The 12986-nt window shown below is 38.9% G+C and overlaps 1 protein-coding gene across 4 annotated transcripts in view; it reads right to left on the bottom strand.

Annotated features, from left to right (window-relative positions):
• LOC109032134 (arylalkylamine N-acetyltransferase 1) overlaps nt 1-12986 on the bottom strand; it is a 108897-nt gene that overhangs the window by 18608 nt on the left and 77303 nt on the right. Inside the window, exon 1 of one of the 4 annotated variants that reach the window (XM_072303029.1) lies at nt 8842-8992. The exons of the other annotated variants lie outside the window; for them this stretch is intronic. Within the exon in view, the coding sequence (XP_072159130.1) occupies nt 8842-8967 (126 nt within the window). The 5' untranslated portion in view covers nt 8968-8992. Of the gene's footprint in view, nt 1-8841; nt 8993-12986 lie in introns of those variants that run through there. 4 annotated transcript variants of the gene reach the window in all.

Genomic DNA, 12986 nt, shown 5'->3' with positions numbered 1-12986 from the left:
GTTGAAAATCACTGAGTGTTTCCTTGTTTAGCTAGCTTTGAACAGATAATGCCCGAATTTAGTTAATTTTTCAGATTTGGTGCATTCCTCTTGAGTTAGGATCCATCAAGAAAATTGACTTGAGACGATTTTGCATAAACTTTACTCGGAGATTGGAAAACTCCAAGAACTCCATAGGGTAAAGCTGCAAGATTGTTCACAGCATGTTTATCATGGAAAGGATTTGGACGCCTCAGCCTTTGCTTCATGGACGTCTTAATGATAATTTTTTTCTGCATTTCGATTTTCTTATCATAATGAGATTTGCTACTCTTTATCTATTAGATTCCTCTCGGATAAGAGAAACAGTCGCGCAGTTTTAGTACACCCGATGGAGATTGCCAGGTTTTGAATTTCCACTTTCCATTTCCACAGTGCGACAACTGTGCCTCCATGCTAAGGAAAAACGCCGTATGAATATTCGAGAATCGCCAAATTTCCATCTATAAAATGTTCATTTTAAAGGAATGTTATGAACATTTTCCTTTGAAATTTTCAGGAGCCTTGGCTGAAATCGCGAACAAAATTATCCGGAAAAGTAGAGGAAAAATATCCATAAGTTAACCAGAAAATTTGTGACTTATCAAAGAAAATTTGGCAACGCCTGAAGGTTTACACGGCGTTTTTCCTTAGCACGACAGCGTGGTTCAAAAGCGATAAATCAAGCGGCTTTTATAGGTCTTTTTCTCACGGCTGGCCTTGCAAACGCGCTGGTTGTCCGTGGCACTTCACCCTTTCCGTACTCCTCATGCCGGATTTACCACATCTCGATTTTTCCATCTGTACCTACGAGCTGAAAATATTTGATTTTTGTCGCAATTATGCGACACTGGATTTTCTTGCCGCTTTTTACGAGCCTTTTACAAAAGCTTGTTTAACATTGAATGGCCAAAACCTGAAAATGCCTGAAACGACTCGAAAAAAGCTGTCAGTTGAGAAGGATATAAAATATCTAAACTAAAAGTAAGCACGTAGGTAATTAGAAAAAAAACAATCATTCATGCCCGTCAATGCGTTCAACATGTTGAAGCCCGCGTTTTTATTTTGGTTTGGAGCAAGTACTGAAGACGTAATCTCCAAAAATCTGCGTAAAGTTCATTGACATCTACCGGTGATTCGTGACATGCAGGCAAAATCGTGGACGAGTATTTTTGGTACACGGACTTAATGTCCACTTTTTTACGTCCACAGACTTTTCGTTCACAATTTTTACGTCCACAGTTCTAAAGCCCACACTATTATTAAGTTCATTACTTAAACGTCCACTAAGTTAAGTCCACAAATGATAAGTCCACTAAAATCAAATTCAAGCGTCATACATTAGTTCGTGTGCAAAATTATATTGTCAATATCGAAATGAGAAAATTAAGAGAGAATGAGGTATTGTCGTCGTAACTCATATTTTAAATGAATTTTGAATGAATTTTTGAATTTCTTCTTTTGATTCATCTTTTCAAATTGTCTTTGGTAAATACTTGGTTTCATTTCTATCCTTGAAATTTCCTATATAAAGTATGCCTTAAATGTACAATCTTTTTTTTTAATGAAATTGATTACTTAATTTTCAAAACATTTACATTTTTAAAACGTGGTAAATATTTGTAAAACCTATTCCAAGCAATGGCATCAATATGAATCTCAATGAGCCGTAGTTGTGATGAAAGAAACTATACAAATATTAATAAAAGAGGAAAAAAACTAAGAAGCACGCAATTTTTTGTTTTTAACTTATTTGTACATCGACCTCCTTGAGTCAAATACGCCCAATTTTGAGCGTTTGGTTGCGGTTACACCACGCTGCAGCACAGTAAAAGCCCAAAACATAAAAGAATAAATTTGAATGCTTTGGAAATCATTTTTGATACGGAACCACTATTATATTTACAAAAAACACATTATATTTTCCAGTAGTACATATTTCTTTTTCATCAGTTTAAAAGGGAATAATCAATGCAGAGAGTGCAAACATTTCAAAATCATGAGTTGAAAAACGCTGACTCCGCGAGTTTAAATATTAGAGCCTAACACAGAGCGGAGCGGCGTGTTAGCAGCGCAGAACGCGCACGGGCGCCTACAAACCTAACGGCATACTTCACGCATTGCGCAATGCGTGAAGTATCCTGTTAAGTTTGTAGGCGCCTGTGCGCGTGTCACGCCGCTGGTTTCCTACCGCGCCGCAACGCTTTAAGCAACTATTTCGCGTCAGAGGCGTTGCACAGTATCCTACAAGATTGAAGGCGTTCGAAATAACTAGTTTAAGAGGACTTTCAATTTTGACTGCATCTGTTACTGAAAATTGTTTAATTTGGCATTGGAGCGTTTCCTAGGCGCCCGCTTTAGTTTTCATCTTATCATATCCGTACAGTGTACACATTATCATATGTTTTTATCTGCTCTTAGAGTCTGTTCTCTTTCATGACTTGATTCATGAATGAAATGTTTTTAAGAATGAAGGTAGTCTGGTAGTAGTAGTATGCATTTATTTTTGAGGTGGTTCCTGTCATTTAAATGAGAAGAAAAAAATGTGGACATAACACGTCCACAATTTGGACATTACATGTCCACAATTTGGACAATTTTGGACATATTCATGGTTGGACATTAAATCATGTGGACTTAATAAAGACTGGACTTGAAGTTTAGTGGACATAAATAGCGGTGGACATTTATTTAATCGACGAAAGGTAGGTGAACATAAAGTCCTGGAGGCGTATTTTCAAAATGAGAGGGTTGTCTGGGAATGGGACCAAAAATAGTCAAAATGGGAGGAGTGCAATGGTATAAGTTAATGATGATACCTATAATGACCATCATTTCAGAAATGACCACCGATCATCAAAAAAGAGGGGAAGGAACCGGGTCTAAAAGCTTTCTCAAGGAATTGGGTTCTAAGATCGAAATGATTGATGATAATGATGTCCTAGCCTTAATTGCGTCACGTTTTCTTGAGAACGGTTGCGAATTTTCATATGAATTTTCCTTGTGATTTAGGGAAAATTTCCAAAAATGTTTGAAGCATTAATAATTTGGGAAAAAAATTAATAATCAAGTTAAACTTTGAAACGTCGCATACAACCAAATCCTTCCTTAGCTATCAGTATTTTGAAATCATCCTCTTTCATAGGACAGCGGGGTTTGAGCGGTGTTTTGAGCCAAAATTTTCGAAAATTCCGCGATTGTTCCTACTCCCTGCGAGCTGATTATTGATATTGATAGAGAAAGCGATAGACATAGAATACATATGGCAAACGAAGTGATCCTATTGGTGGAAGTAGGAGGTTACAATGGACAAAGGTGGTAGGTGATAGACTAACTAACAGCAACCGACAGGAGCCCCACTGTTATTCCATCATTTCCCACCTTAGTCTATAAGAACCACCCGTTTTGACCAATAGGATCGCTCCATACCCCTTATGTCTTCTTTGTCTACCAATTTTAATAATCAGCCCGCAGAGCAATTTCACAACTGAAAATAAATAAGAGGTGAAATTGGGAGCGTGCAAGCTAGAGGAGGGGTCAAAGGAGCTAGTTTTCGGCACGTGTCGATATGCAAATGAGGGTTCAGTGTTCGAGTTTTCCACTTTTAACTTCATTCGACTGGCCGATTTTAAGACGAATCGACCGAGTCCCACGCTCTCGAGGGGGCGCGTTACCAATTGAGGACACCGCACCAAGAACAGCCTATAACTTGGAATCGCGTTATCAGAAAAACGCATTTAAAGTTTTGTTTTTGATGTACTGCGCAGACTTTTCTATGCAGGTACCCTGTTTTGGTGTTTTTGGGTGACCTAACCCTTCTATTGAAGGATGCCGGGTAGATTTTGCGATACATTTTGGGTTTACACTCTAATATATTTAATTTAAAAAAGCGGTTTATAGGCCATTATTACATCCAACAGTCATTTTGGTGGCAATATGAAGTATAAATCATTTTCATCACGCATGATTAACGCAAAATGAAAGAATATCGATAGTGAGTAAAGAAAGGGGTAACTAGCACCTTATAGGCCCTTAAGTTGATAGGCCTGCGTGTAGGTCGTTCTTGCACCCATCGATCCAATGGCCTGATTTAACTCGGAAAAAAAAGTTTTTTCGACCTCGAGCCGTTACCTATCTATATTCTATCGCTACCACAGCATAGTCCAGGGTACGTAGAATCCGAAAAGCAGATGGGCGTAATAACGGCCTATATGCCTATAGGCTCTTCTTGGTGCGGTATCCTCAATTGGAACCAAGTAGAACACTTTTTACTGCATTATGAATGATTATTCTTTTCCTCTTCTTGGCTTTTATTACTAGTGAAATCACGCAGGTTCACTGCACTCTGAATCCCTAATGAGGACGAGGAGGAGGAAAAAGAACGAACACTTCTGCCGTGCCAAGGAAAAACGCCGTATGATCCTTTAGGCGTTGCCAAATTTTTTCCGGCAAAGCACCAATTTTCAGGAAATTTTTGAGTCTTTGTCTACCAATTTCTCGGATAATTTTGTGTGTAATTTGATCTAAAACGTTTGAAAATTTCAAGGAAAAAGATTCATAATTTTCCTGAAAAATGATAATTTTATCGAAGGAAATTTGACAACTCCCAAATGTTCATACTGCGTTCTTCCTTAGCACGGCAGGACTTGGTGGAGCTTGATTTTGTCTGGACAAAAAAATTAATCCCCGAGTTGAGTTAGTCTGATCCACGAAAGAAAGCGACTTTCTGCGAAGGCGCATTTTCGACCTTGAAGTGGCACTCTTAAGGAGTCGCATGGTAAAAAATCAGCGTCTTGAAACCGTTAATACATAGCAGCGGGAATAATTTATAAAAATTATAAAAGAGAGAATGAAAAAAAAAAAAAAAAATCAGGTTTTTAACCGAATCCCCGAGATAACTGCGAGCAATATAATTACGTATGAAAGTTGAACAATTTGGGAAACATTCTCTTAAGTTGTGAGTAAACTCTCAACCCGGAGTTTCGACTAGACTGCTTTAAAATATTTTAAAGGGCCAATGATTATTTATTATCCACGCCGGGCAGCTCAGGCAATACTAAAAAATATTCTTGTCAAGATATTCAATTCCAAAATAGAAGAATTTTGATGATAACCATCTTTACGCCTGCGATGGATGACTGAGGGTTGAATTTTTTCGCGATCGGCATAAAATATAGTTTGTGGGGAAAACGACCCAACTATGAAAATATTCAACTTCATCCGATTGAGTTGATTAAATATTTAGAGTGCGGTATTTATATACAAATCTGTGGCAAACAAAATATTCTTTTAAAATTTATTTTACGAGCAGTTGAACAGCAAGGTCTAGGTAAAAGTTTCCAATGTTTACGGTGCAGACGGTTGAATTCGTCTGACTGTCAAGTTCGCGGTCACCCTTGGGAGTCAATTTTGAGCGGCCGCGTCTTGAGGTTGGAGGTTAAGCTTTCAGGTGGCGTCCTGGGGGAGGGGGGGGGGCTCCCGCGTAATTAATGGAACGAAGCAACTGCATACCGGCCGAGACATTGGGAGTCCGCACCGTACTATTACTGAGGCGTCCGAAATTAAAACCAATTTTTGTCGGAACAAGGACCCAAGCTCTTTCGCCTCGAGTCGGAACCCTGACCCTGAACGGAACCACAACACGGGACTCACCGCGACCCGTAATTAGTCGATACTGGTTTGTTCGTCGCTTCGATCAGCGGGCTGATTGTTGAAATTGATAGAAAAAGCAATAGACAAAGAGGCCATAATGAGTATGGAGAAAACTATTGGTTAATTGAATCAGTGAGTTCGAAAACACATCAACTCGGAAAAAAACATTGTTCAAGAAACACCTAAAACTGCGCAGCGGGCGAAGAAGTTAGTTCAAGAAAAACCTTTCTGGTTCCGAAGGACAAGCACTTAGAGACTTTGTAACACACAAAGTTGAAATCGATGCATCAAGTTTGATGACAGAGAATTAAGCGTTAAAAATTTCCGAGTTGGTGTGTTTTCGTTCTCACCGACTTTCAGATACTGGCTTTTCATAGTCTGCCCTGAAAAATGTACATTTTTCGACCTGAATAACGCTTGAATATTTATATAACTTGTTGGTACAAGGTGTACTGAACCGAAAAAAGGAAACCGCAAAATCGGATGGTCACCCGTTTCCCTTGAAATGGCCGAAAATTGGTATTTCCAATGGAATACTTCGATTTTTCCCTTTTCCCGTCGCTGTTTCGAGCACTTCCGATTGCAATTTCGAAATTTCCTTTTGCGTGCAGATACTTCTATCCATAATTGTTACGAAACCGTAAAAAAGTGAAAATCGAAAAAAACCCGAGTTGGTGTGTTTTAGAACTCACTGATTCAATTTAGGTGGTTCTTATAGACTAAGAGAACAAAATAATGATAGATCGACATGAATCGACCAAAAAATGAAAACGGGAATCAAGCGACGTGAACCAATCGACACCGATTCGATCGATTCACGGAATTGTTGGTTGATTCACGGGTTCTTCGATCGATTCACGGTTGTCGATCGAATCACGTCAATCTGTCTCGTTTTTGTTCTCCGATCAGTTGATGACGATCGAATCCATACCCTACGAATAAAACTTCAGATCTTTTATTCCCGGTCTCGCATTTTAATGTGGCATGGTTCCCTTTATCCATGAACTCGATCTATATGCGAGATCAAAGTACGATAATTTTCCACTTTACTGTGCAGAAACAAAATAAAGTGGGCGTATGCACACTTATCCTGTGTTAAAAATAAAGAAAACTAGCATACAAGAATTTCAGCGAGAGACGATGCACAGCAACAGCACACACCCTAGGTCAATGGCGCAGCGTCCGAACACGGGAAACGGGCTGTAAGCACTTACATAACAACAGTTTTTCACGCGTCTAGCCAATTTTGTGTCATTGTGTCGCGGATTGTTACCTAACTTTCAACTTTTTCTTCAACTTTCCTCTTCTGTATTTCTGACATTCAGTTCTTCGACCCTGCCTACTGACCCATATTCACAACGATTACGTCACTCCTTCTCTGTTTAGTATTATTTGTTTTTCCAACGGTCGGCCTAATTTGCGTGTTTCTCGGTCATGGATAGTGCTATGTGGTGTTGTGATGGTGAATCTAGTTAAACAGTACTGCCGTGCTAAGGAAGAATGCCGTAAGAACCGTCGAGAGTTGTCAAATTTCCGTTGATAAAACACGTATTTTTGACAACATTCATGCATATTTTTCCATTAAATTTTCAGATATTTTAGATTAAATTGCGCACAAAATCGTCTGAAAATTTTGGAAAATAATATTTTCAATTTTCCCAGTAAATTCGGTTTTTATCGGAGAAAACTTGGCAACGTATGAGGGCCCATACGGCGTTCTTCCTTAGCACGGCAGAGTAGCTGAGGTGACTGCGAAGTTGCGAACTTCCTCATACATTTTCTCATAGGCATGAATAGGCATTCATAGTGGGTGAGGAAGCGAGAGCAAGGACCCATTTACTTTTTACGCTATGCTAAAGGTATTGAATGGATACGCACGGTTTATTTATTTATTTTTTTTTTATGGGAGGGGGGGGATCACTAGAACTCTGGAGGAGCCCGGCCTTATTTTTATGGGACCGGCTCAACCACGGAAGGTATGGATTTGATTGTCATGAATTGATAGACACTTAAAAGCGTGAATCGATCGACAAAGATCAATTGGTACTCGGTCGGGTTTGCCGATCGATTCACGACTGTCGCTTGAGCCGTTGTCGATCGAATCGCGTTGCCCGGTTCAGATTTTTGTTCTTCGATCGATTCAGGTCGATTGCATTTTGAGAGAGAAAATAAAACTTGCGCAAAAATTTCGAAAAAATACGATAAAAGAAAAGAGTTTATCCGCAATTACATCATTAAGGTCTCCTCTCCATTCGAGAGGGGAAGTGTGGACGCATTGATAGTTTTTCCTCTCGATAGGGATTAACACAACTCAGATTAGTTGTGGTCAAAAATAATCACTCTTGCGACTTCCTTTGTGCGGTGAAATAGTCCGATTTTAATGAGTAAATGCACAAGGGCAGTTCAGGAGGTAAGTTCACATGTCGCATACCTTTTGTAGATAGATAAAGACAATTAAGAGACAAGCATCTAAAAGTCACTACTTTCAGTTTTCTAACGAGCTATAGATTTCTTTTTGGTTACTTAAAACTCAAAATAGCGGCTTTTTGAACCAACCTCCTTGCCGCGCGGGTCCAAAATTTTATCGAATTGAGTAGAAAGTAAATGTCACCGATGGCGTCCTCTTAAAATTTTCCTAGTCGGGTTTCTTCTTGCGAGACAGCTAAAATTCCCGTTGTCCTTATTGGGTTCTCGTTCCGAGAACCTGAATTCCATTTGAACGCACATCCCTCTTGTTTCAAAAGGAAATTCGACGAAGGAAGGATTTATAGAACGTTTCGATAAAATAGACGGAACTAAGCAGAAAGGAACCTACTCACATTTTTGAAAATGATAAGTTTAGGATTAATGAGTTTCACTAGCCGCACGCAAAATTTAGAGCCGAGAAAAAATATATTGAATGTAAAAATCTCATGGAGGAATAAAACCTCGAACCTCCTTTTATGGTGTAATCTTGATGTGACTTTGTTCCTCTCCGTTAAACTTGGCCCAAATGTTATAGAAAATTTTTCTCCGAATGAAAAAATACAAATTTTAATTAAATTATAATATTTATTAAAAAACTGAAGCTAAATAAAAAATCGAGCGGTTGAGGTGAGGAATTGGAATCACGACCATTGATGTAAAATTCATTTTAAAAAGTACTGAACTATCGGAATTGTCATTACTTACTCGATTTGAAGGAGTCGATAGGATATTTCCAGGGATTAAAAATCGGAATCCATTTCGCGGGCTTTGGAAACGAAGTCGATCCATCGACTCGGCGGTGATCATCTTGGGCACGTGCACGGCGTCCATCCTGCTCGATCGAGCACAACCAACTGACTGACACCAAGAAGCAACGCCTAATTTTCCCTCCCGTTGCGATGAAAATTCGCTTCAATTTTATTTCCCGCCCCAACTACGCCCCGTGGGGCTAATAATCATGATCGAGATCGCCCTCGGTCGATTTGCACAAAGGATGCGAAGATACAGAACAGAGTAGGCATTAAATCGGTCTGAGTCTAGATTGCGAGGGGTTTTTTCTTCTTTTTTCTATTTCATTTCAATTAAACTCAAAAACCGCTTTTAGATTTGCCTTGGTCGATCTGCATGAAGGATCAACGCAAGGATATAGAGTGAACATTAATTCGGTCAAAATCGCAATTGGAGGCTTGGTAAAAATTGGCAGTAGAATCTGTGTCCCAAAATACCATAGACCTAAAGCCGGCTGTAAGATTTTCAATAGCTTCTATAGCCGGCTTCACAATTTCTTATAGCCTTTTATAGCCGATGGCGATTGAGCAACAGCCAGGCGATAAAGTGTATGCTAAATGTTATTAATTACGGATGCTAGGACTGTTTTTGGATTACCGCTCTATTTTTGGGCCGTAGTATCTTGATTCATTTTGCGCCGAAAGCTCCGTACTTTTGAAGGATGCCTGCCAATCCTAATATGTTGGAGCGCCTTCAATTTCGTATGATACTGTGCAATACCCTGGTGTGAAATAGTTGCTTCAAGCGCCGTGGCACGCTGCGGCGCGGTGGGCGGGCAGCCAGCGCGAAAAGCGCCTCAGCGCCTACAAACCTAACAGGGATACTTCACGCATTGCGCCATGCGTGAAGTATCCCTGTTAGGTTTGTAGGCGCTGAGGCGCGCTTATCGCTGGCAGCACGCAGCTCCGCTCTGTGTTAGGCTCCAATATAATCTTGCGGAGTCAGCGTTCGTTAACTCATGATTTTGAAATGTTTGCACATCCTGTATGGATTATTCTCATTTTAATTGATGAAAAAAAATATGTATTAGAGGAAAATATAATGTGTGTTTTGTGAATATTATGATGGTTCCGTATCAAACTTAATGATTTCCAAAGCACACGAATTTCTACAATTTCTTATAGCCTTTTATAGCCGATGGCGATAAAGTGTAAAGCCCGGCGATAGGAACTATAGCCCGGCTGCGTACTTTTTTATCGCTTCGTACAGTCCGGCTATATGATTTGCTCCGCTTTCTACTAGCCAGCTATATGATTTTCTATTGCCTTCTTTAGCCGGCTATAAGAATTCCTATGGTATTTTGAAACGCAGCTCCTATCGCCAATTTTTACCAGCGAGTTTTTGTTTTGTTTTATTCTAAATCAACTCAAAAATCACTCATCTCGATTTCCGACTTTACGAATTTTTTGCCACGCTTCATACTTTAAGCGCAAAACTAATGAATGTAGTTTTCTGCAAAATTCCTTGGTTTTTTGTCTTCGTTTGAAAAATACTCGTCCGACTTTTTTGCGATAAAAATTTCTTGTTTCAGTTCGAGAGTCTAAAAGAAAAACGGAAGTTTTGACACGACGCAGTTGATATGGCTGTAATTTAAAGAACAATACAACGATTTTCATTGCCAAAAAAAATCTTTTTTTTTTTTTCCACCGCGACGTTTGAGAAAACTCCACTTTGTGTTTTTATCGATTTTTTTTTTGCCACAAAGGGTCCATTAGACATTTGGCTGCGTAGAGACTGCAAGGAGGCATGCACTCTCTTGTTAACTTCATGTTGTCTAGGATGATGTATAAGAGTCATCGGTGTACCTTGAATTTCTAATTCATAAGAGTATGTGAGATTTTGCAAAACAAAATTGATTGATTTGTTTGAAAAGAAGTCCTAAATTGATGGAAGGGCTGAATTGCTGAGAAATGTTGCAAACTTTTATCTGACAACTCATTGCTTACTCAGATGTCAGCGCATGTTATAAATTGAAAATTTAAGGGAGTTATGACCAAATCACAGAGCTAACTCAGAGGAAAAATGTCAAAAGAATAATTGCATATACTTCCGTGTGAAATAATTAATTTTTCAAACGAGACCTTGCTAAATCTTAAGACAGATAAACTCATCATGGTTTTTACTCTATCAATTTAGTATTTCATAAAAGAACAGTCCTAATTTCACACGGGAGGCTTTTTGTGCAAGAACTACGGTGAGAGTGGCCAAGTATACAGCGGTGCCCTTTCTCCCCATCCAGTATTTCAGTGTACATACGTAGTGCGGTGGAACCACAAATGGTCCAACTTTTAGTGAGCCTCAGCCGGCTGATTATTGGAATTGATATACAAAGCTTTAGACAAAGTGACTAAAGGGATATTGAGGGATCCTGTTGTTGGAAGCGGGTGGTTTGCAGTGGATAAAAGAGGTAGGTAATAGACTAACTAACGACAACCCACAAGAGACCATATAGTTAGTCCAGCATTTTCTCCCATATAGGAACCACCCATTTCAACCAATAGGATCACTTCATACTCTCTATGTCTTCTTTGTCTATCGCTTTGTCTATCAATTTCAATAATCAGCCCGCAGAAATCCTGCTCACTGTTGGGTCCTTAGATTTCACGGCTCCAACTTTTTTGGCATAAGGGAGCACATATTCGGCGCACCAGGGGTGCTAAGACCGGATAAATAAAAAATGAGGAGATTCAGATCAGCGCAAATGGGCGGGGGACAAAATAGACGGGAAAAAATTTGCCGCAAGGCAGGCTGCGACTTACTCACAGGCGTATAAGGATTGGAATCAGGTGAATTTAAAATAGCAATGATTCTTCTCATATTAGCTCCACCCAAGACATCGTGCCAAGCTATGGAGTGAAATTATTAATGGGTGGAACCAAATTTACGACGAAGATTTTTATCATTCCTTTCATTTTTTGCGACCTTGCGCGCTAGACTGAGAAAGTTGAACGGGCACTCGAGGAAATGTCACTTTTTTATAGTGTTTCATTGTCTTGTCTATAATATTTTAATTCAAAGAACGCTTTGTAAATTCTCAAATTTGCAGAATATTTTTTTGTATGTGGCCATGTTGGAACTCACTTTTAAAGGTAATTTTGGAGCGGAAATTTCTCGGAGTGAGAGGTGAGTGGGAATGAAACCAGTTCTTAATGAATTTTCTCCGTGCAAAAATTCTTAAAAGGCTATATCCATTCAGTGAAATCTCGTGGAGTCAAACTATGTTCAAGACGAAATGCCGCTTGGCTTAAAATTTTCTTCGGTCCTCAGATGCTCTATGGTCAGTGTAATAATAAAAAAAAAAAAAAAAAAATTATTTTACGCAAATTCGAAGTACTTACACTGCTACTAAAACCAGGTACAATTCACTTAATTTTCTTTAAAGGCTTAGAAGGTACTTGATCGCAGTTCAAGGCTGAGCAAATATTTTAACGCGTTGGATATGATTATTGCCTACCTCATTGTTTGAAGGAGCTTCACTTAGTTGAGAATACTCTTAGCCCTAGACATTGCCTTCTTTTTACAGGCAGGGCTCCTATAGTCCAGAATGGTCTCATACAAACTGGTCATTAACATGGAAATACATCTCAATAATGTCCACTCAAATATAGAAATTGAAGTCCAAAGTTGAAGTGAACGCTTTGTTTTATTTCGACTTCACCATATTTTTAAACAAATGTCTAAATTAATCTTACGTCTCATAATTTATGATTCTTAGTGCTCAACGTAAAAATTACACCGCACATAAAGATGTATTATTTGGCAAGTAATTTAAACAAAAACTAAAGAAAAATACTAATTTTGGAAATGGGGGAAAATGATATTTTAAGCATAATTAAAAACATTTTCAATGCCTTGCGCTTAAATGTAAATTAACAGCATTCTACTTTAAGTAAGAGTTAACAGTTAAGAGTTTAACTACTTTAAGTTGTAAGTTTCGGTATTGCTATAGATTTTTCAATTCGATGTAACTGCAGATGGATGGACTGGACTCATCCTTCATTCAATCAAACAATGCAAAACCGCATATGACACCGAATGGAATCCAATAGATATTAATCCAT

Source organism: Bemisia tabaci, chromosome 7 (genome assembly GCF_918797505.1).
Source record: "Bemisia tabaci chromosome 7, PGI_BMITA_v3".
NCBI lineage: Eukaryota > Metazoa > Arthropoda > Insecta > Hemiptera > Aleyrodidae > Bemisia > Bemisia tabaci.
The sequence above is the reverse complement of the archived record's forward strand: the minus strand, read 5'-3'. Positions and strand labels throughout refer to the sequence as shown.